Genomic DNA, 23,487 nt, shown 5'->3' on the forward strand with positions numbered 1-23,487 from the left:
GAATTAATAATCTTTCATAGTAGTTTCACAACATGATCCAGAAAAACGGCAAGCTTCTTTACAAATTTCTGTTGATACTTAATTTATAAGTGTCAAATAATTATTGCCTGCTTGACTTTTAGTCAGCCTGGAATTTACAGTGTGTGATGTGAGGTAGGGATCTAAATTTATTTTTCCACATGAACAGCCAGTTATCACATTATTGAATCCTTCCCTCCCTGATTTATAATGGCACCTTTGTTGTAGCTCATGCTTCATATATGTGAATATCTATTTGGCTTTCTTTTCTGTTTGGTCTACTTGTTCTACAGTATTATCTTCTTTAAAGATAACTTAAAAAGTGTTTGGTTTTTGAAATTTTTGCAGTTCCATTATTAACAGTGAAATGAATGTTCTAGGTAGCTCTTTAGGTTGCATGACCTAGAAACTTACCTGAGTTCAGCAATAAATTATCAAAGCTAAAAGACATGTGTTTAATATATTTCTGTAACATATAGACCTATTTTAAGTTTCCTTTTTAAATTAAAATCTTATTACCTGTATTTGTTTTAAAATCTTCTATCAGTGATTTTTCACCTATTCTATTCATTACATAATTTTAATAAAAAATTTACTGTGACTTTGATATTTATATCTCTATGGCTTGCATAGTTCTTCCTTTAGTTAAAAATAATTGTAAAAATATATGCCTCTTTTGGGGAGGCAGGGTTTTTTTTTTTTTTTTTTTTTGTATTATATTGAAATTATTGCTGAGTAAGAGGCAACTAATCTTGTGATTAGATAAAACAGATGCTCTTATAGGATCCCTTAAGTGAATATAAATATAAGGACAGATCATCTTCTCTCCTTATCTTCTAACTGCTAAGTTTCTTTGGGAAGGGAGAAGAACTAAAGAACATGTCACTTAGGACTATCTCTAGAAACAGCACATATTCTTTATTTCCAGCTCCAAAGAATTATTTTACTTTGGATATAAAACTCTAGTTTGGGGTTTTATGTTCATGTAAATTTAATTGTTGAAAGGTGTTTATAGTGATAAATATGTTTATAATGATAAATATGTTTAGTTGCTTAATTGGTTAAATTCTCTTAATAGAATTTCAAATGCATTATAGTTTTTTCCAAAATTCTCTTTTCAACTAACATTTCATATTAGGCCCAGAAGCCTTACCTGGTTCAGCGGAGAGGAGCTGAATTTGCCTTGACAACTATAGTGAAGCATTTTGGTGGTCAAATGGCAGTGAAGTTGCCACATCTCTGGGATGCTATGGTTGGACCATTGAGGAATACAATCAACATAAATAATTTTGGTGTGTACGTTTTTCTGAGTTGGACTTTGTAAAATTATTTGCAAGGTGATACACACTTAAATCAATATATTTTAATAGATGGAAAGTCCCTCTTGGAAAAGGGAGATGGTCCTGCCCAAGAATTGGTGAATTCTCTGCAAGTTTTTGAAACCGCAGCAGCATCAATGGATTCTGAGCTTCATCCCTTGGTAACTAACTACTGCAAGTGTAGTTTTTTTCTAATAAAACAGATGGTTTTATTAAAAAGTCTTAAGGCTTAAAAAATGTAACTTTGATGTCATCCCTAGTGATTGCATTTTCTTTTATGTGTTATAACTTGATTCCTTCTTTATTGACAGCACATTTCTTTTTTTTTTATATGAAATTTATTGTCAAATTAGTTTCCATACAACACCCAGTGCTCATCCCAAAAGATTCCCTCTTCAATGCCCATCACCCACCCTTCCCTCCCTCCCACCCCCCCTCAACCCTCAGTTCTCAGTTTTTAAGAGTCTCTTACGCTTTGGCTCTCTCTCCCACTCTAACCTCTTTTTTTTCCTTCTCCTCCCCCATGGGTTTCTGTTAAGTTTCTCAGGATCCACATAAGAGGACAGCACATTTCTTAAGGGCTTCGATTCAGATCTGGGTGCACAGACGTTAAAGAAAACCCACTTTGGGAGCTTTGAATACAGAGCAGTGGGAATAGGGCTCTGATGACACAGAAGCCAGGTGTAAACAGAAAGGAAGTCATGGCCCTATTAATTTATGCCATGTTAATAATATAACTCTAATTAACAGGTGATAAAAATTCTTTCTAAGTATAAGGGTAGAAGGAAGTTACCTGCCTGAGATAAAGCTAGTCAGTGACAAAGAAAGAACACTGGTTTGTAGACTATTGTATATTAAAATGAATATTTCTTACAAAAAAAAATTGTGGCAGGAGAAAAATAGAATAGAGAATTAAATATCTTTTTTCCATAGAAGAAAACCGTATTCTTTCCACGTAACTGCAGTGGGAAGCTCTGCAGTATACAGCATTGTTAAGTGCGCTAGCTCCTGTTCTTTATTCATGTTAACAGAAAAGGGAGAATCTAGGAGAGAGAGAGAACGAATCTTTTCTATTTGTATAGTAATGAACTTCTGTCTTTTTCATGTTAAATTTTGTTGATTTATCATTAGTAGAGAAGGGCAGAATCTGTATGCTCTCACCCTTCTATGATCAGCTTAACAGTCATCAGAGCTGTAAGGCTAGTCTGTTGAGCCTGTACCTGGCTCTTAATCAACATAAATCCTGGTGTTCCATGCAGTAAGCTTTCATTAATGAGATATGTCATGCTACTGTGATCATAATGCCTGTGGTAAGCCAGGAAGTTAAAGTGGAAAGTACTTACCAAAGGATGGTGCCTAGAACGAGTTCAGGATCACTCAACCCAGTGAATAGGAAGTACGTATTTAGGGGTGCCAGGCTAGCTCAGTTGGTAGAGCATGTGACTCTTGATCTCAGGGTCATGAGTTCAAGCCCAATATTGGGCATGAAGCTTACTTAAAACAAACAAACAAAAAAGTAAGTACTTAAACCTAAGCCAGAGCTACCAAATTGGGAGGGGACTGGTGATGTGTGGTATCATTTCCCCTCCCAAGGGGAGAATCTTAGTGCCTTTTGATGTGAACCCTCCTGCCTTAAGGGAAGAAAATGAAGAGTGAAGTTCTGCACCTTTTCTTTTTTTAGAGAGAGGGAGAGCAAGTGCGAGCGGGGGAGAGAGGCAGAGGGAGAGAGAAAGAGAATCTTTTTTTTTTTTAATGTTTATTTTTGAGAAAGAGAGAGAGTGTGAGTGGGAGAGGGACAGAGGGAGAGAGGGAGATAGGATCTGAAGCAGGCTCCATGCCGACAGCAGAGAGCCCCATGTGGGGTTCGAACTCATGAACCGTGAGATCATGACCTGAGGTGGAGTCAGACGCTCAACTGACTGAGCCACCCAGACGCCCCCTGCACCTGTCTTTTAAGAAGAGTTTTAATATATTAATTTAGATTTAGATTAATTTTTTATGGAAGATGTTTTGACAATAATGTTTGAGGTAATTGGAGATACTCTTGGATTTAGAGCCATTTAGAATATTGAGAACCTCTGAGTATGGGCTATTATAGGTATATTTTAAACACCCCCTAATGAATATTCTGATTGTCTTAAACTTTTTGTTTTTAGTTGGTACAGCATTTGCCTCATCTTTATATGTGCCTTCAATACCCCAGCACTGCAGTGAGGCACATGGCTGCTCGTTGTGTAGGCGTTATGAGCAAAATAGCTACCATGGAAACCATGAATATTTTTTTGGAGAAGGTTCTTCCATGGCTGGGGGCAATTGATGACAATATCAAACAAGAGGGTGCAATTGAAGCACTTGCATGTATCCTTTTTTAATTTGACAAATGTTAGAAATTATATTCATTTTATTTAAGGATGACTGAAATAAAATTGACTTATTAAAGTATGTTCATAAATAACCTGTGTTGTTCCCAAAAGAAAACTGCTTTGTTACATTTCATATGAAAGTATCTTTATATTATATTATAAATACATTACAAATACATTTACATTTTATTATGAAAATTTTCACACAGAATGTTTGAAGAGTTACTATTTTAAGAGATCTTTTTAATAGGCAAAAATAATTGTATATACTTATGAAACATATTTCTAGTAACCGATCTATTGGTTTATAATTAGTGTCTTATTAATACTAATTAGGTACTGTGTATGTAGTCTGTATATTATAAATATGTTTTCAAAGTTCATTATGTGGGTGGAAAATGACTACTAAATAACTAGAAATATATAAGCAAGCTTTTTGCTATTGGTACAGCATCCATTGATGTTCTTTAACTCGAAGTATCTGAAAGATATTTCTAAGAGCAAGAAAGATGGATGGAGATCAAATCAATAGAAACTCTGGTTCAGAAATGCTGAAGATTGCAGGAGGACTGAACTTACTGGGCCCTGCTATGTCCAGTTATGATTGTCAAGATCCTGGTGGGAAATTTGGAATTAATCTTTGAGTGACATTGAATTGTGCTCCCTTGCTGGCAGTGTAACTCACTTTATTTTGGTGTTGGAATTTTAGAAACTTGAAAGAATTTTTCTATGAGAAAAACCTGATTGAAACCTCTAGCATTTCTCAGATGATAAACAATTTTATAGTCCTAAGAGAAAGTTAAATGATGTTTACAAAAGAGCAACAGTGTACAAATGCTGTTATAATTGAATCAAGGATCTTGAGGGAGTCTATTCCCTCATGATATAGATGAGAAAGTGAGGAAGCATGTTACAAGTTACAATCTTGGTGTATCAACTTGAAAATAATTACCTCAGAACAGCTTGAAAATTTCCTTAATAACTTATTCAGGTGTAATGGAACAGCTGGATGTTGGTATTGTTCCGTATATTGTCCTTTTAGTTGTGCCTGTGTTGGGAAGAATGAGTGATCAGACAGACAGTGTAAGATTCATGGCTACACAGTGCTTTGCAACACTAATTAGACTCATGCCACTTGAGGTAAGTTGAAGATACTCAGTTTATGGACTTCGTGTTTTCTATATTTTCATTTGTAATAATTGTAACTCTCTTAAAACAATGTCAGGTTAAAAACAGACCTCTGGAGTATGTTCACATTACAAGCATTAAAAATTTTTTACCTTAATGGGTATTTTTTTAACACAGGGTTTTAAGTAAAACTGTGGTTTCTAAAAGAATGTTTACTCATTGATGCAATTCTAGAAATAGAATTGTTCCTAAGTATCCCTGGTAACAGCTAGGTAAAGATTCTGTGCTGAAGTTTACATGAAAGGTAAATTGAGAGATGATAACTGAAAGCTTAAAAAGCAAGTGAAGTCTCTGTGGGGGTGTGGAGAAAGCAGATTAGAAGGTCGGTTGGAGAATTTTGGAGTATACTCCTAGGCTGGAAATAATATATATAGCCAAGGCAGGAAAAAGAAGTGACTTGAAAGAAGGGAAGGGGCAAGACCTTGTTGCCAAGCTGCTTAAAACATTTTGATGGGGGGCGCCTGGGTGGCGCAGTTGGTTAAGCGTCCGACTTCAGCCAGGTCACGATCTCGCGGTCCGTGAGTTCGAGCCCCGCGTCGGGCTCTGGGCTGATGGCTCAGAGCCTGGAGCCTGTTTCCGATTCTGTGTCTCCCTCTCTCTCTGCACCTCCCCCGTTCATGCTCTGTCTCTCTCTGTCCCAAAGATAAATAAACTTTAAAAAAAAAAAAAAAAACATTTTGATGGGATTTTTATAATTGAGGGAATAAGTAGATACATAGTTCATCCATGTTGTAATATGTATCACTACTTCTGTTTTATGGTCAAATAGTATTCTGTTGTATGGATATACCATGCTTTGTTTATCTGTTCACCAGTTGATGGCAGTTGATGGACTTTTGGATTATTAACCATCTTCTGACTTTTTTTTTTTTTAATTTTTTAATGTTTATTTTGAGAGAGAGAGAGAGAGAGAACAGGGAGGGGCAGAGAGAGAGGGAGACACAGAATCCGAAGCAAGTTCCAGGCTCTGAGCCGTTAGCACAGAGTCCCATGCAGGGCTCAAACCCACGAACCACGAGATCATGATCTGAGCCAAAGTCGGACACTTAACCGACTGAGCCACCCAGGCGCCTCCATCTTTTGACTATTACAAGTAAAGTTAACTGAACATGCACTTGCAAGTCGTTGTGTGGGTATATACTTTTGTTTATTTTTATAAATTATTTTAAATGTTTTGTTATTTATTTTGAGAGAGAGAGACAAAGTACTTAAGTTGGGGGCGGGACAGGGAGAAAGAGAATTCCAAGCAGGCTCTGTACTGTCAGTGCAAAGCTTGACGCGGGGCTTGATCTCATATGAGATCATGACCTGAGCTGAGGTCAAGAGTTGGGTGCTTAACCAGCTCAGACACCCAGGCGCCCATTTTAAATGTTTATTTATTTATTTTGACAGAGTGAGAGAGAGCATGCGCACATGTAAGTGGAGGAGGGGTAGAGAGAGAGGGAGAGAGAGAATCCGAAGCAGGCCCTGGGCTCCGTCTCACTAACCATGAGATCATGACCTGAGCCAAAATCAAGATTCAGATGCTTAACTGACCGAGCCACCCAGGTGCACCTATATGTTTTAGTTTTTTTGAGCAGATATCTAAAAATGGGATTACTAGGGTCATATGATATTGAAATTCTTAAGAAATTGCCAGACTGTTTTTCCAGAGTAACTGTACCATTTTGTGTTCCTACCAGCGAAGTATGAGCATAAGTTGGGTAACCTCTGTGAAAAAAGTTTGGCTATATCTGCTAAAGTTGAAGATTCCCATCCAATAACCAGCAAATTCATCCCAGATATATAGCCTAGAGAAATTCATACACATGTACCAAGACATAGCTTTAAGAATATTTATCATAGTATTATTTATAGTAGTCTAAGACCACTCAAATGTTCATCATCAGTGGAGTAGATATGTTAACTGGATGGTGATGGTGACGATGATACTGCAAAAGAATGAACAAAGTAAAGGCACAACAGTACTAATCTTTAACATAAGATTCCATTTTTATGAAGTTCAAAAATAAGTAAAAGTACATGGGATGCATACTTAGGTGGTAAAGGTATGAAGAAAAGAAAGAGGTTGCCATGAAAGTCAGTAAAGTGATTATCTCTTGGGGAAAGGAGAGTTGGTTATCACTGGGAGGGAACATATGGGGTCTTCTAGGATTATGGCAGGGCTATTTTTATTGATCTGGTAATGGTTATAAAGTTGTTTATTTATAAAACTGTACATTTATTTATATATTTGTCTATATGAATAGTTTATCCCACAATAAAAAGTATTAAAATAAGTACCATGACCAAAAAAATGAAATACTACACTACTATATTGAAAGACACAAGTCATTTCCAGAATAGTTTCCATTTTTGCTTCCTAGGTCTTACTCATATTTTTTAATTCTTGGACCTTGCATCATCTTATTTGTAAACTAAATTGTTAGTCCCTTTGGCCCTTTTCCACTTTGGAATCAGTGAGTGATAGGAAACCACCATGTGTTCTTTGAGCAAAGGAGTAGATGATGAACAAATGTTTTAGGAACATTAATCTAACAGCTGAAAGCAATTTAATAGCTGTTAGGAAATCAGTTTAATAGCTGTTTATGGATTAGAATGGAAGTGACCCAAAACACAGCCCAGTCCACTGTGAGGAGATATTCAATTGTTTTTAAGGGGATACTAATAATATTAGATAATCAGATTGGCAAAGAAAAGAGACTCTGACCATTAGAGGTTGAGAAAAGATTAGTCAAACTCTCTTTGATGTGATCTGTATTATACTCTCACGATGATAGAAAAACAGGTATCAGGGGTGCCTGGCTGGCTCAGTTGGTACAGCATATGACTCTTGATCTCAGGGTTGTAAATTCAAGCCCCATCTTGAATGTAGAGATTACTTAAAAGTAAAGCCTTTAAAAAATAAAACAGGACCAGATATATCCTCCCACCATAAGTAGAAAACTAGACAAAATGAATCAAACAGTGGTTTTCGATACTGAAGAGCAGGCAACACAGGATAGAAATCATGAGAGAAAAGAAACAAATGAAGTGCCCTAGCTTACTGCCTAAAGTAAGTTTCCAGGCCATCGGACAGGGAAGTGAAACCTAAACAGAACCTCACAGTTTCACCAATTTGAATAGTCAAGAGTTCAGAGTGTAGGTAGGACAAGATTGCTAGAATTTGCAAGGACCCAAGAAGTAGTTGCAGAGAAGAAGCTCCAGATGTCCACACCAGGGCTGAGTATTCATCTGGGCATATGTGTGAGAATGTATGTTTGAGACTGGGAGAAAAAATGATTGAAAGGAGTAGGTGGAACAATTCCCAGAGCTCACACATGGTCAGGAATAATTTGTGTTTCCACAAAACTGAATCAGAAGACTTCCTCCCATTTAGAGCATTAAGCACAATTCTTAGAAGTATATTGCCCAAGTAGTGAGATCAAACTAGCCCTTGACAGAAGGCTGATTTGGATCTACCTTCACAAAGCTTAAAAATAAGCCCTAAAAGGAGGATCAAATTGATTTCAAGTAACTTTAAACCACATCCCAGAAAATAACTCTAAAATATTAAAACCAAAGAAGGGGTACCTGGGTGGCTCAGTTGATTGAGTTTTGGACTTCAGCTCAGGTCATGATCTCACGGTTTGTGAGTTCGAACCCTGCATCATGCACAGAGTCTGTTTTGAATCCTCTGTCCCTCCCCCACTTGTGTGTGCATGCTCTCTCAAAAATAAATAAAAATATTAAAAAAAAAAAAACCCAAAACACCAAGAAATCCAGCACCCAACAACATAAATGATGTTTAACACCCACCAAAAAATGGCCAGGTATGAAAATATATCCAATAACCAGCAGAAAAGTCAGTCAGTAGAAACAGACCCTGAAATGGCCCAGATAATAGAATTAGTAGATAAGGATATTAAAATACATTCTATATGTTCAAGAAGGTAGAGGAAAGCATAAATATAGTGAGTAAAGTGGAAGAAGGAAGAACAAACCAAATTGAACTTCTTGAGATGAAAAATACAATTACAAATAAAAACACACTGGTTGGGATTAATGGGAGAATGGATGCTACAAAAGAAAAGATTACTGAGTTTGAAGATGTAGCAATAGAAACAAGAATATCATGCAAGTATATTCCTGTTCTGCACTGTCTTGATTTCCTCTATTACATCTTCACAGGAAGAACATGTACTTTTCTGAAATATATACTGAGAAGGATTCAAGTAATTTTGACAGAAGCTCTAATTCCTTGCACTGTTAGTAACTGTTGGTGATTTAATAGGAATTGGAATGAGGAATATATACATAGGAAGAGTTCCTGGCACTGAATAATATTTATGACTTCCCAGCTTAGAGTTTCATTGTTAGGAAATGTATCTACTTATATGGCCTTATGGCTGGTTGTCATTAAAAATTCCATGAAGATAGATGTTTGACAATTTTGTAAAGCATTTGTGCTTACAAAATGAGAGGCCTCATTTTGATGACCATCATTATACTATTAGATGTTCTAAAGTGTTAGATTCTATTTTATTAGATACAGTTGTTAATTCCTAAACTTTCTGAAAATATAACAGGTAGTCATTTTTAAGACTCAGTGTGCATACCTTATTCCTCCGATATATTTCTCATGTGATGTGGAATATATATTTTAAATGACCTTTTTTTAAATGTTTATTTTTGAGACAAAGAGAGCATGAGCGGGGGAGGGGCAGAGAGAGAAAGGGACAGAGGATCCAAAGCAAGCTCCACACTGATAGCAGCAAGCCCAACATAGGGATTGAACTCATGAATTATGAGATCGTGACCTAAGCCAAAGTCAGCTGCTCAGTTGAGCCACCTAGGCACCCCTATATTTTAATTGACCTTAATTGATACTCTGTTTCCAGAATTTTACATTTCCTAACTTAAGATATGCCATATGGCAGTAGTTCTCAAGCTTTTTGGTCTGAGTGTCTCATTACATTCTTTTTTTTTTTAATATATATTTTTTATTTTTTTATTCTTTATATATTTTTAGCTTTTTTAATTTTTTAATATGAAATTTTTAAAATATATTTTTATAATCTTTATTTATTTTTGAGAGGGGGGAGAGAGAGAGTGAGTGCTAGTGGGGGAGGAACAGAGACAGAGGGAGACACAAAATCCAAAGCAGGCTCCAGGCGCTCAGCTGTCAGCACAGAGCCTGATGTGGGGCTTGAATTCACAAACCGCAAGATCATGACCTGAGCTGAAGTCAGATGCTTAACTGACTGAGCTACCCAGGTGCTCCTCATTATATTCTTAAAACTTGAAAACCCTAGAGCTTCTATCATATTTTCTGTAATAGAAATTAAAACTAAGAAATGTAAAAAAGATTTATTATTTCATTTAATAAACCCATTAGATGTTGCCATAAATAACATCTTTAAATGAAAAATAACTTTTTTTCTAAAAAACAAGCTAGTGAGAAAAGTGACATTGTTTGGCATGTTTGCACATCTCTTTTATGCCTGGTCTAATAGTAGATAGCTGGATTGTTATATTTACTTAGGCATTCAGGCTCTTGCAATATGTTTCTTGGGCTGAGGTATATGAAGAAAGTCAAGCCTCATAGAGATAGGTAGTTGGAAAAGTGAGCAGTATTTTGACAGCTTTTAATTTTTTTATTTTTTATTTATTTATTTTTTCAACGTTTATTTATTTTTGGGACAGAGAGAGACAGAGCATGAACGGGGGAGGGGCAGAGAGAGAGAGGGAGACACAGAATCGGAAACAGGCTCCAGGCTCTGAGCCCTCAGCCCAGAGCCCGACGCAGGGCTCGAACTCACGGACCGCGAGATCGTGACCTGGCTGAAGTCGGACGCTTAACCGACTGCGCCACCCAGGCGCCCCTTTTGACAGCTTTTTAAATAATTGTGGACATTCTTTTATCTGATAACATACCAAAACTCAAAAAGAGAAAGGTTATTACATTTATGTGCAGTGTGGAATCTAAAAATCCTATCACTGAATATAAAATCTCTCTACATTCAGATTTATTGGTTTATCTTACACTTATGAATAGAACTTACACCCATACATGTTTTTTAACATCAGCATTGGTCACTTGGAAAATACTGATTCAATGAGTTATGTAAATCTTTTAAAGGTTGATAATATTTTGTCATAAATTAGCAAAAAAATCAGATTCGTTAGATCACTAACAGAAAATTCTTCTTAAGTATTGGAAAGCTTATACTTAAGCTCAAGCTCACAGTGCTATTTCTCTTGGAAGATTGAATTTTATCATTGGCAACAATTTTATGTCAGTTGTTTTCTTTGAAGTGACAAATTTATATTTAAGAAAATGTCGGCCAGACAGCCAAGTCAGAATAACAGTTTGTCAGTCCATTCAAGTAAAATGTTGTTCTGTGAAAAATGGCTCACTCAGGTCACAATGTAAACAATCTCATAAGTGCTTTGTTCTCAACATAATTATATTTTGATATGCAACAAAAGTGCTTTATGTGTAGTTCACATTTGTTTTTTGCACAGAATGTTAAAAAGATGTGCATTCAAGGGTTAAGGTCTAATAAAGTTATTTTTACTACTTTAAGGACATTGTTTTTTTAATGTTTAATTTTGGGAGAGAGGAAAAACTCAAGCGGGAGGGGCAGAATGAGGAGGACAGAGGATCCGAAGTGGTCTCTGCACTGACAGCCGTGAGGCTGATGGGGGCTTGAACTCACAAACTATGAGATCATGACCTTGAGCCAAAGTTGGACATTCACCTGACGCACTACCCAGGTGCCCCTACTGCTTTAATAAGGACATTCTTAACTGAAATTGGCTTTTAAAAAAATGCTGATACATGGCTGTAACACAGTGACTACTGGTACATTTAGTGATGTTGCCTTGATTCTTTTTGAGGCATAAGCAGTTTTGCCCACCATTACTTTTGGAGCCTCAGTGCAAATGTCAGCCAAGTGAAAAAAGCAAACAATGTCTTTCCTTTATTATGAAATGGTTTTGACCTCAGTGATCCTTTGAAAAAATCTTGGGTATCCTGACGGGTCTGCAGACTACATTTTGAGAACTGATACCCTAAGGCATCATAACATTGAAATTGAGAAGCTCCTGTAACAGCCTTTTATTTAAAATAAGTTATACAATCTTGTTTGCCTCTTTATCAAGTAATGCCTGGTGTGGGGAACATAAGTTGTAGGTGTATTCTTTAAAATACCTCATGTGCTTATTTAGTAGTCTGATAACACTTTTAATACCTGTCAAATTTAAACTCTATTTGTTGTCCAGTCTTTAAAATTATTTATTATTACTTATTACTATTATTTTAACTATTACTATTTCTGAATTATTTTTCTCTGTATTTACATTTTGATAAGACTTGCAGTTATTTCATAATCTGAGTATGAACAAATTAACTGTGGTAAATAGTTTTAATACACTTTAAAAAATCACTTCAGGCAGGCATTCCAGACCCTCCAAATATGTCAGAAGAACTAATCCAATTGAAAGCCAAGGAACGACACTTTTTGGAGCAGTTATTAGATGGGAAAAAATTAGAAAATTACAAAATACCAGTACCAATTAATGCTGAACTCAGAAAATATCAGCAGGTAAAGTTTTATACTTATATAATGAATAGTGACTATTCCTTTCAATGTACCCTGAAGAGTTTTTAAAATTTTATTTAGTAAACTCTTGTGTTTAGTGTCTTTTACCCGTTTATTACTCCTTTGCCTATAAAAACACTGATTTTTGGTCTGTGCAAATGTGTTTTATAAGAAAAAAATTTTTATGATCTGTTCACATTTATAATTTTCCTCTTTCTCCTAACCTTTCAGGATGGTGTGAACTGGTTAGCATTTCTTAATAAGTATAAACTTCATGGAATTCTGTGTGATGACATGGGTTTAGGAAAAACTTTACAGTCCATCTGCATTCTAGCGGGAGATCACTGTCACCGGTAATTTAAAATGTTATTTTTTTTGGAAAAGGGGTTTTAGATGCTGAGAAATGTAAAAACCAAACAAACAAACACTGGTTAATTTATTGTGTTTTATTGTTGTAAAGGGCCCAAGAATATGCAAGATCAAAATTGGCAGAATGTATGCCACTTCCTTCCTTGGTGGTTTGTCCGCCAACATTAACAGGTCACTGGGTGGATGAAGTAGGTAAATTTTGCTCCAAAGAATATCTCAATCCATTACACTATACTGGACCTCCTACTGAAAGAATAAGGTAAGAACTCTACAACAAAAATATTTAATCTTCTGTTTTGAGAATCACTTTAGAAGAATACAATTTATTAAAAATGACTTCTAGTTAGTCTTTTTGGTTGTCAGAACCTCAACTTATTTAAGAAAGATGAGTGTATGTTATAAAGATAAAATCAGTGAGATACTTCAGAGTTTAGAGACTTTAGCCATTGTTAACAGTCAATTGGATTTTCTAAGTATTGGACCTAGGAACCAAAGCCATTCTCTATGCCCTTCTTGGGAGCCTTGTAATCACAGCATCTCTTTCTCTAAGAGCTCCCTCATCCCCAAAATGCTTTTGCTCCATAAGGGCTGCTCTGACTGTCCTGAGACCATAGCAGTGTTAGAGTTCAATTAGCTTTACCCTTTCTCTCTTAAACTGGTACATCCCTTATGTTCCTAAATACAATTTTTTTTTTTTTAATTTTTTTTTTCAACGTTTATTTATTTTTGGGACAGAGAGAGACAGAGCATGAACGGGGGAGGGGCAGAGAGAGAGGGAGACACAGAATCGGAAGCAGGCTCCAGGCTCTGAGCCATCAGCCCAGAGCCTGACGCGGGGCTCGAACTCACGGACCGCGAGATCGTGACCTGGCTGAAGTCGGGCGCTTAACCGACTGCGCCACCCAGGCGCCCCCTAAATACAATTTTTAAAAAAATGTTTATTTTTTAGAGAGAGAGCACAATTGGAGGAGGGGCAGAGAGAGAGAGGGAGACACAGAATCTGAAGCAGGCTCCAGCCATGAGCTGTCAGCACAGAGCCTGACGTGGGTCTCAAACTCATGAACCATGAGATCTGACCTGAGCCAAAGTTGGACGCTTAACTGACTGAGCCACCCAGGCGCCCCCCTAATACAAATTTTGAAGAGCAGAATTTCCATTGATCTCAGTTTACCTTTTTGTGTGTGTGCAAATTTTTATTTACATTCTAGTTAGTTAACAGTGTAATATTGGCTTCAGGAGCAGAATTTAGTGATTTATCAGTTACATATAACACCCAGTGCTGTCATAACAAGTGCCTTCCTTAATATCCATCACCCATTTAGCACATCCCCCACCCACATCCCTCCAGCAGCTCTGTTTTCAATCTTTAAGAGTCTCTTATGGTTTGCTTCCCTCTCTTTTTTTTTGTTCCCCCTTCCCATGTGTTCATCTGTTTGTTTCTTAAATTCCACATGTGAATGAAATCATGTATTTTTCTATGACTTATTTTGCTTAGCATAATACATTCTAGCTACATCCATGTCATTGAAAACGGCAAGATTTCATTCTTTTTGATGGCTCAGTAATATTCCATTGTATGTATACACCACATCTTCTTTATCCATTCATCAATTGATGGATACTTGGGCTCTCCCCATCATTTGGCTGTTGTTGATAATGCTGCTGTAAACACTGGGGTCCATGTACCCTTTCGAATATGTATTTTTGTATTCTTTGGGTAAATACCTAATAGTGCAATTGCCAGGTCATAGGGAAGTTCTATTTTTAGCTTTTTGAACAACCTGTGTGTGTACTCTTTTCCAGAGTGGCTGCACCAGTTTGCATTCTCACCAGCAGTGTAAGAGAGTTGCCCTTTCTCCGCATCCTTGCCAACATCTGTTGTTTCCTGTGTTGTTAGTTTTAGTTGTTCTGACAGGTGTGAGGTGGTGTCTCATCCTAGTTCTGCTTTGTATTTCCCTCATGATGAGTGATGTTGAGCAGTTTTCATATGTCTGTTAGCCATCCGTATCTTCTTTGAAAAAATGTATATTCATATCTTCTGCCCATTTCTTAACTGGATTGTTTTTTGGGTATTGAGTTTGATAAGTTATGTACAGATCTTGGATACTAACCCTTTAGCAGATATGTCATTCGCAAATATCTTCTTCTATTCTGTAGGCTGCCTTTTAGTTTTGTTGATAATTTCTTTTGCTGTGCAGAAGCTTCTTATCTTGATGAAGCCCTAGTAGTTCATGTTTGCTTTTGTCTCCCTTGCCTTTGGTGATGGGTCTAGTAAGAAGCTGCTCTGGCGAGGTCAAAGAGGTTGCTGCGTGTTTTATTCCTGTAGGATTTTGGTGGTTTCCTGACTCACATTTAGGTCTGGCATTCATTTTGAATTTATTTTTGTGTGTGGTATAAGCAAGTGGTCCAGTTTCATTCTTCTGCATGTTGCTGTCCAGTTTTCCCAACACCATTTGTCGAAGAGACTTTTTCCGTTGGATATTCTTTCCTCTTTAGCTAAAGATTAGTTGACCATATAGTTGTGGGCCCATTTCTGGGTTTCCTGTTCTATTCCATTGATCTGTATGCTTATGTTTATGCAGTACCATACTGTCTTGATGACTACAGCTTTGTAATGTAGCCTCAAATTCCGGAATTGTGTTGCCTCCAGCTTTGCTTTTCTTTTTTAAGATTGCTTTGGCTGTTTGGGGTCTTCTGTGGTTCCATAACCAATTTTATGATTGTTTGTGATGATAGTTCTGCAAAGAATGCTGTTGGTATTTTGATAGGGATTGCATTAAATGTGTAGATTGCTTTGGATAGTATAGACATTTTAACAATGTTTGTTCTTCCAATCCATGAGCATGGAATGCTTTTCCATTTCTTTGTGTCCTCTTCAATTTCAAGTGTTCTATAGTTTTCAGAGTACAGATCTTTTACCTCTTTATTTGGTTTATTATTATTAGGTATGTTACAGTTTTTGGTGCAATTGTAAATGGGGTTGGTTCCTTGGTTTCTTTTTCTGCTCCTTCATTATTGGTGTATAGAAATGCAACAGATTTCTATGTATTGATTTTACATCATGCGACTGCTGAATTCATGTATTCTAGCAATTTTTTGGTGAAGTCTTTTGGGTTTTATATGTAAAGTATCATGATGTCGTCTGCAAATAGTGAAAGTTTGACTTTTTCTTTGCTGATTTGGATGGATGCCTTTTCTTTTTGTCTCTGATTGCTGAGGCTAAGACTTCCGGTACTACGTTAAATAGTAATGAGAGTGGAAATCCCTGACTTGTTCCTGACCGTATCACTGAGGGTCGTATTAGCTGTGGGTCTTTCGTGTATGGCCTTTATGATGTTGAGACATGTTCTCTCTATCCCTGCTTTGTTGAGGGCTTTATCAAGAATGGATGCAGTATTTTGTCAGATGCCTTTTCTGCATCTTTTGACAGGATCACATGGTTCTTATCCTTTCTTTTATTATTGTGTATCACGCTGATTGATTTGCAAATATTGAACTAGCCCTGCAGCCCAGGAATAAATCTCACTTGATCATGGTAAATAATTCTTTTAATGTGCTGTTGGATTTGATATGCTAGTATCTTGAGAATTTTTGCATCCATGCTCATCAGCAGTATTGGCCTGTAATTCTTCTCTTAGTGGAGTCTTTGTCTGGTTTTGGAATCAAGGTAATGCTGGCCTTGTAGAATGAGTTTGCAAGTTTGCCTTCCATTTCTATTCTTTTGAATAGTTTGAGAAGAATAGGTATTAATTCTTATTTATTTATTTATTTATTTTTAATTTATTTTATGTTTATTTTTGTGAGAGAGGGAGTTAGGGTGTGAGCAGGGGAGGGTCACAGAGAAAGAGGGAGATACAGAATCCAAAGCAGGCTCCAGGCTCTGAGCTGTCAGTACAGAGGCTGACGTGAGCTTGAACCCATGAACCGTGAAAGCCGAAGTTGGACATTTAACCAACTGAGCCACCCAGGCGCCCCAACTCTTCTTTAAATGTCTGCTAGAATTCCCCTGGGAAGCTGTCTGGCCCAGAACTCTTGTTTGTTGGGAGATTTTTTTTTTTAAGCTTCTTTATTTTTTGAGAGAGAGAGAGAGAAAGGCAGTGCCAGCTAGGGAGGGACAGGGAGAGAAGGAGAAAGAGAATCCCAAGCAGGTTCCACACTCAGTTCAGAGGCTGATGCAAGTGATCTCATAAGCCATGAGAACACAACCTGAGATGAGATGAAAAGTTGGATGCTTAACGATCAAGCCACCCAGGCTCTCTTGTTGGGCTCTCTTGTTGGGAGATTTTTGATGGCTGATTCAGTTTCTTTGCTGGTTATGGGTCTGGTCTAATTTTCTGTTTCTTCCTGTTTTGGTTTTGGTAGTGTGTGTGAATTTCTAGGAATTTGTCTATTTTCCAGATTGCCCAGTTTGTTGGCATGTAATTTTTCATAATATTCTCTTATAATTATTTGTATTTCTGTGGTGGTGGTAGTGATCTCTCTTGTTTCATTTGTGATTTTGAGTCCTTTCTTTTTTCTTTCTGATAAGTCTGGCTAGGGGGTTATCAATTTTATTAATTTTTTCAAAGAACCAGCTCTTAGTTTCACTGATCTGTTCTCTTGGTCTTTTTTTTTTTTTTTTTTTTTAATGTTTATTTACTTTTGAAAGAAAGAGCAGGAACAGGGGAAGGACAGAGAGAGGGAGACATAGAATCTGAAGCAGGCTCCAGGCTCCAAGCTGTCAGCACAGAACCAGACGTGGGCTCAATTCCACAAACTGTGAGATCATGACCTGACTGAAGTTGGATGCTCAACTGATTGAGCCACCCAGGCACCCCAGATTTTGTTTGTTTCTCTGTTGTTCATTCTGGTGGCTTTAGGCTTTATTTGCTATTCCTTTTCTAGCTCCTTTAGGTGTAAGGTTAGGTTGTATATTTGTGACATTTCTTATTTCTTGAGGTGAGCTTGTATTATAGTATACTTCCCTGTTCGAATTGCCTTTGCTGCATCCCAAAGGTTTTGGACCGTCATGTTTTCATTTTCATTTGCTTCCATGTATTTTTTAATTTTTTCTCTAATTTCTTATATAACCCATTCATTCTTTAGTAGGATGTCCGTTAACCTCCCTGTATTTGAGGGCTTTGCAAATTTTTTCTTGTGGTTGATTTCAAGTTCCATAATGCTGTGGTCTGAAAATATGCATGCTGTGATCTCGATTTTTTTGTACTTGTTGAGGATTGATTTGTGATGCAGTATGTGATCTGTTCTGGAGAATGTTCCATGTTCATTCAAGAAGAATGTGTATTTTGCTTTAGGATGAAATGTTCTGAATATATTTGTTAAGTCCATCTGGTCCAGTGAGTCATTCAAAGCCATTATTTCCTTGTTGATTTTCTGCTTGGATGATCTGTCCATTGCTGTAAGTGGGGTGTTAAAATTCCCTACTATAATTGTATTATCAGTGAGTTTATGTTTGTTACAATTGATTGGGTACCTCCAAGTTGGGAGCATAAATATTCATAATTGTTAGATATTCTTGATGCATAGACTCCTTAATTCTGATATAGTGCCTTTCTTTATCTCTTGTTACAATCTTTGTTTTAAAATCTATTTGTCTGATATAAGTGTGGCTACTCTGGCTTTCTTTTGACTTCCATTAGCATGATAGATGATCCTCCATCCCCTCACTTTCAGTCTGCACGTGTCTTTAGGTCTAAAATGAGTGTCTTGCAGAGAGCATATAGATGGATTATGGGTTTTTTTTTATATATACATTTTGATACCCTGTGCCTTTTGATTGGAACATTTAGTCCATTTACATTCAGAGTGATTATTGGTAGATAAGAATTTAGTGCCATTGTGTTACCTATAAAGTTGGTGTTTCTGGTGATGTTCTCTGTTCCTTTCTAATCTTTGTTGCTTTCGGTCTCCCACTCAAAGAGTCCCGTTTGATACTTCTTGCAGGGCTAGTTTAGTGGTCATGAACTCTAATTTTTGTGTTTGAAGCTCTCTCTTTTATGAATGACAGCCTTGCTGGATAGTGTTCCTAGCTGCATATTTTTCCTATTTAGCATGTTGAGTATATCAAGCCACATTCCTTCTGGCCTGACAGAAGAGATCTGCTGTGAACCTAATCTGTCTTCACTTGTAGGTTAATGGCTTTTTTCCCCTTGTTGCTTTCAGGATTCTTTCCTTTTCTGTGTATTTTGTGAATTTGACTATGATATTTTTTATTATGGTCCTGCTTTTGTTGAATTGTTGTACCTCTTGAATTGTGATGTCTGTGTCCTTCCCCAGATAAGGGAAGTTTTCAGTTATAATTTGTTCAGATAAACCTTCTCTCTTTTCCCCTCTCTTCTTCTGGGACTCCTATGATAGGAATATTATTTTGCCTTAAGGCATTGCCTGAATTCTACATCCATGATCCAATATTTTTCTTTTCCTCTTCTTTTCAGCTTCATTATTTTCCATAATGTTTTCTTTTATATTACTGATTCATTCCCTTGCTTCATCTGTCCTTGTTGTCATTGCAGCCAGTCTGTTTTGCATCTTAGTTCTAGCTTTTTTTTTTTCTTTCTTCCTTATTTTTTTAAAATGTTTGTTTAGGGGCGCCTGGGTGGCTCAGTCGGTTAAGCCTCTGACTTCAGCTCAGGTCACAATCTCACGGTCCGTGAGTTCGAGCCCCGCGTCGGGCTCTGGGCTGAGGGCTCAGAGCCTGGAGCCTGCTTCCAATTCTGTGTCTCCCTCTCTCTCTGCCTCTCCCCCGTTCATGCTCTGTCTCTGTCTCAAAAATAAATAAATGTTAAAAAATAAATAAATATAATGTTTGTTTATTCTTGAGAGAGAGGGAGACAGAGCACGAGCAGGGGAGGGTCACAGGGAGGGAAACACAGAATGCAAAGTAGGCTCCAGGCTCTGAGCTGTGAGTACAGAGCCCAACATGGGGTTCGAACTCACGAACCATGAGATTATGACCTGAACCGAAGTCGGACGCTCAACCGACTGAGCCACCCAGGTGTCCCTCAGTTATAGCATTTTTATTTTCAGCCTGACTAGCTTTTTGTTCTTTTATCTCTGCGTTAAGGAATTATCTAGTATCTTCTATGATTTTCTCAAGCCCAACTAGTATCCTTAATGTTATTATTTTAAATTCTGGTTCAGGCATTTTACCTATATCTCTTTTGATTAATTCCCTGTTCTTTCTCTTCTTTCTTTTGGTGTTAATTCCTCAGTCTTGTCATCTTGTCTCGGTTACTGTTTTTGTGTGTGTGTGTGTGTGTGTGTGTGTGTGTGTGTGTGTGTGTGTGATTGTTAGGAAAGCCTGCTATAGCCTCCTCCTGAGAGTAATGGGAATGTTCAGAAAAGATCCTATAGTGTTTTGGGCCTGGTGCTTCAGGAGGTGTTTCAGAGTGTGCAGTCTACTGTTGTATTTTGGCTCCTCCTTTCCTCAAGTCACTTCTTTACAGAGTTTCTCCTTGCCTGCAGTGGAGGGATGTTTGGACCTTGTCCACTGTGTGGCAAGTTTTAACTAGGTGTGTTTTGGTCTCCCTGTTAAAAGAACTGTACCTCTTTCCCCTAGAGCTGAGGCTTTGCAGCATTCTGTGATCAGTAGAGTTGGTGTGTGTGAGAGGTTTGTGCTGGTCTTCTGGGTGAGGGACCTGCTGCACTGATTCTGAGGCACCTTGCCCAAATGGAGATGCACCTGCAGGGTGCAGGGGGGCAGTACTTGGTGTAAGCAGTCTCTGTTGGGGAGTGCTGTATAGCTCACTGAAGTGGGTCATGCTGATGGACAGGGGTGAAGTGGCGTCATCCTGCTCTCTCGTCTTCACAGCAGGGAGTTCGTGCCTGCCATTCTTCAGGAAGCCCTCACAAAAGAGCAAACAATCACCCCTCTTATGTCCCCAACTTCTGTCAGATCCCTGCCTTCACTCTGTGTCCATGCTGTCTGCCTGTCAGTGGCACAGTACTCCTGTGTTTTATTTATCTCAGATGTGTGGCTGAGTTTCAAAACTCCAAATTTTAGAGACCTGCACCAATCCTCTGGGGGAGGGTCTCACCATGCTGTGGCCAGTGGTTTGTCTCAGTAAAGCAGTTGCATGACTGCACAGTGGTTTGTGGTGTATGATAAAGCACAGCAAAAAGCTGGCACCAAGGTTTGCTGCCTTCAGCAGGTGTCTCTATTTCTATGCTAGTGAACAGCTATGCTAGGGCAGCACATTGGCACAGCCAGTTCTTGTACCCTAAGAGGCTGTGCCATCATTCTCAAATGCACTTCAGGAAGGGCAACTGTTTCTCCCTGTGTGACCCAGGGCATCCTCAGACTACACTGCCCACTCCCAGGCCTCCACCCTCCCTCCCCACCAGAGCACTGCTAAGGCCACGACCCCAGCGATGGTGGGGACTTCTAAAAGTGGTCAGCCCCTCTCCTTTTCCCAGTCAGTGATGTGGGGAAAGAATTTTTTTGTGCAATCCTCTCTGCACTATTGCATCCTCTCTTTCTCTCCTTTTCCAGTGTTCAGGGCTCCCTCCCCTCTGCAGCACCTGCTGCTCTTTTCTCCCCCAGATCAATTCTCTGTAGCTCCTACCTTCCACGATATGGCCATTTTTCTACCTGTAGATGTGCAATTTGTTCTCTCTGCCCTAGGATCAATTTCTTGGGTGTTCAGAATGATTTGATATTTATCTAGCTGTCTTTGAGGGACAAGGCAAGCTTAGGGCCCCCTACTTTTCCACCATCTTAACTCTAGTCCTTCAGTTCATCTTTTAAAGCATGGATAGTCATAGGTTGCTGATTAGTCCATAAATTTGCCACCCCTCTGTATTTATAATAGCTAACACATATTCAGCATTTATTAGCCAGGCATTATTCTTAGTAGTTTTACATTTATGTAAAATTGTGTATTGTGTATTCTCACAGTCACCACATGAGGTATGGTTATTAATTTTGTTCTCTGTTGGCAGATAGAAGTCTAATAAAACATGGGGCCTGGGTCTAAGGTCACTCAGCTAATTAAATAGGCAACAGCTTACACTCTTATAAAGAATTTACTATAGTGTCTTTCGTTAGAATTTATTCATTTACAAACTTAAGCAAACAGGAAGTCCATTTATTCACTAACTTTGAGAATTTCAGGGGTGAATTCTTGCTTCAGGTACATCTAAATTGCTCTCATTTGCTCTTCCTCTTGATACATAACTTGTTTCATTGGTCTGTGCATTCAGTAAATAAGATGACGATAAACAGTCTGAGGCCCACATTCACCTAACTTGGCAACTGTCGTGAACAGAGATCTTCCCTCTCCCATCACGAATATATCAATACTAGAAATGACTAACTGCTTTGGGTCATGCTCCCAAACCAGTCTTTATGGTCAGGGGGTAAAATATTGTGAATGGCCCAACCTGATTCAGTGTTTCATCTCTTTGGTGATTATGGGGACATGTGATTGATGGCTTCCCCTCAACCCCCAGCACAAAATAGTGCCTTCAAAGAAGAGGTGTGAGCACATAAAGTTACAATGTCCACTACATTTTGAATCAGGTACCCATCTCTTTTCTAATCAGACTGAGTTAGGCTAACAAGGCCAAATCAAAAGAAGAACGGTCTTCAGGTATCAGGGTCATGGATGTAGAATAAGCAGAAAAGAATGCTGGGCTTAGTAGGCACATTGAAAACACCTTGTAAGACGGCAGCTGTAGTTTCCCTCTTTGAAACTCTATTACAGACTTTGCAGGTTCCTCATTTCCCAGTCTTACTTATTTTTATTTTAAATTTTTTTTTTTCAACGTTTATTTATTTTTGGGACAGAGAGAGACAGAGCATGAACGGGGGAGGGGCAGAGAGAGAGGGAGACACAGAATCGGAAACAGGCTCCAGGCTCTGAGCCATCAGCCCAGAGCCTGACGCGGGGCTCGAACTCCCGGACCGCGAGATCGTGACCTGGCTGAAGTCGGACACTTAACCGACTGCGCCACCCAGGCGCCCCTCAATCTTACTTATTTTTAAATGCAGGTTACAGCATCAAGTAAAAAGGCACAATCTGATAGTGGCTTCATATGATGTTGTGAGGAATGACATAGATTTCTTTAGGTAAGAATTAAAATTTTTTTCTTTAGAAAAACTTACGAAGAGTGTTAATATTTTCCTGTCTGAAAGACTTTATATAGTTCCTGCAATATATTAAAAGGTGCTAAATTTTTTTGTTTATTCTCCCTTAGAAATATTAAATTTAACTACTGTATTCTTGATGAAGGCCATGTCATCAAAAATGGAAAAACAAAATTGTCAAAAGCTGTAAAACAACTGACTGCTAATTATAGGATTATTCTTTCTGGAACACCAATCCAGGTAATTATTTACTGTTCTCGCCCACTGTTTGCCATGTGGAAAGAAGGTTTGACATTTGGCAGTGAATTAAAGACACGTTTTTCCGCCTGCCTGCTCCCTCCCTCCCTCCTTCCCTTCCTTCCTCTCTTCCTTATTTCCTTCCTTCCTCCCCACCTTCCTTCCTTCCTCCCTCCTTCTCTTCCTTCCTCTCTTCCTTATTTCCTTCCTTCCTCCCCCCCTTCCTTCCTTCCTCCCTCCCTCCCTCCCTCCCTTCCTTCCTCCCTCCCTCCTTCCTCCCTCCCTTCCTTCCTTCCTTCCTTCCTTCCTTCCTTCCTTCC

The 23,487-nt window shown here is 38.2% G+C and overlaps 1 protein-coding gene across 2 annotated transcripts in view; it reads left to right on the top strand.

Annotated features, from left to right (window-relative positions):
• The window catches only part of BTAF1 (B-TFIID TATA-box binding protein associated factor 1), a 120,324-nt gene that overhangs the window by 79,824 nt on the left and 17,013 nt on the right, over positions 1-23,487 (top strand). For both annotated transcript variants that reach the window (XM_045438197.1, XM_045438198.1), the window contains 9 exons: positions 1,157-1,310; positions 1,389-1,498; positions 3,494-3,695; positions 4,692-4,840; positions 12,325-12,477; positions 12,706-12,827; positions 12,935-13,102; positions 22,835-22,912; positions 23,041-23,170. In XM_045438197.1, the coding sequence (XP_045294153.1) occupies positions 1,157-1,310; positions 1,389-1,498; positions 3,494-3,695; positions 4,692-4,840; positions 12,325-12,477; positions 12,706-12,827; positions 12,935-13,102; positions 22,835-22,912; positions 23,041-23,170 (1,266 nt within the window). The remainder of the gene's footprint in view (positions 1-1,156; positions 1,311-1,388; positions 1,499-3,493; positions 3,696-4,691; positions 4,841-12,324; positions 12,478-12,705; positions 12,828-12,934; positions 13,103-22,834; positions 22,913-23,040; positions 23,171-23,487) is intronic.

The sequence above is a fragment of the Leopardus geoffroyi genome, chromosome D2 (assembly GCF_018350155.1).
Source record: "Leopardus geoffroyi isolate Oge1 chromosome D2, O.geoffroyi_Oge1_pat1.0, whole genome shotgun sequence".
Lineage (NCBI taxonomy): Eukaryota > Metazoa > Chordata > Mammalia > Carnivora > Felidae > Leopardus > Leopardus geoffroyi.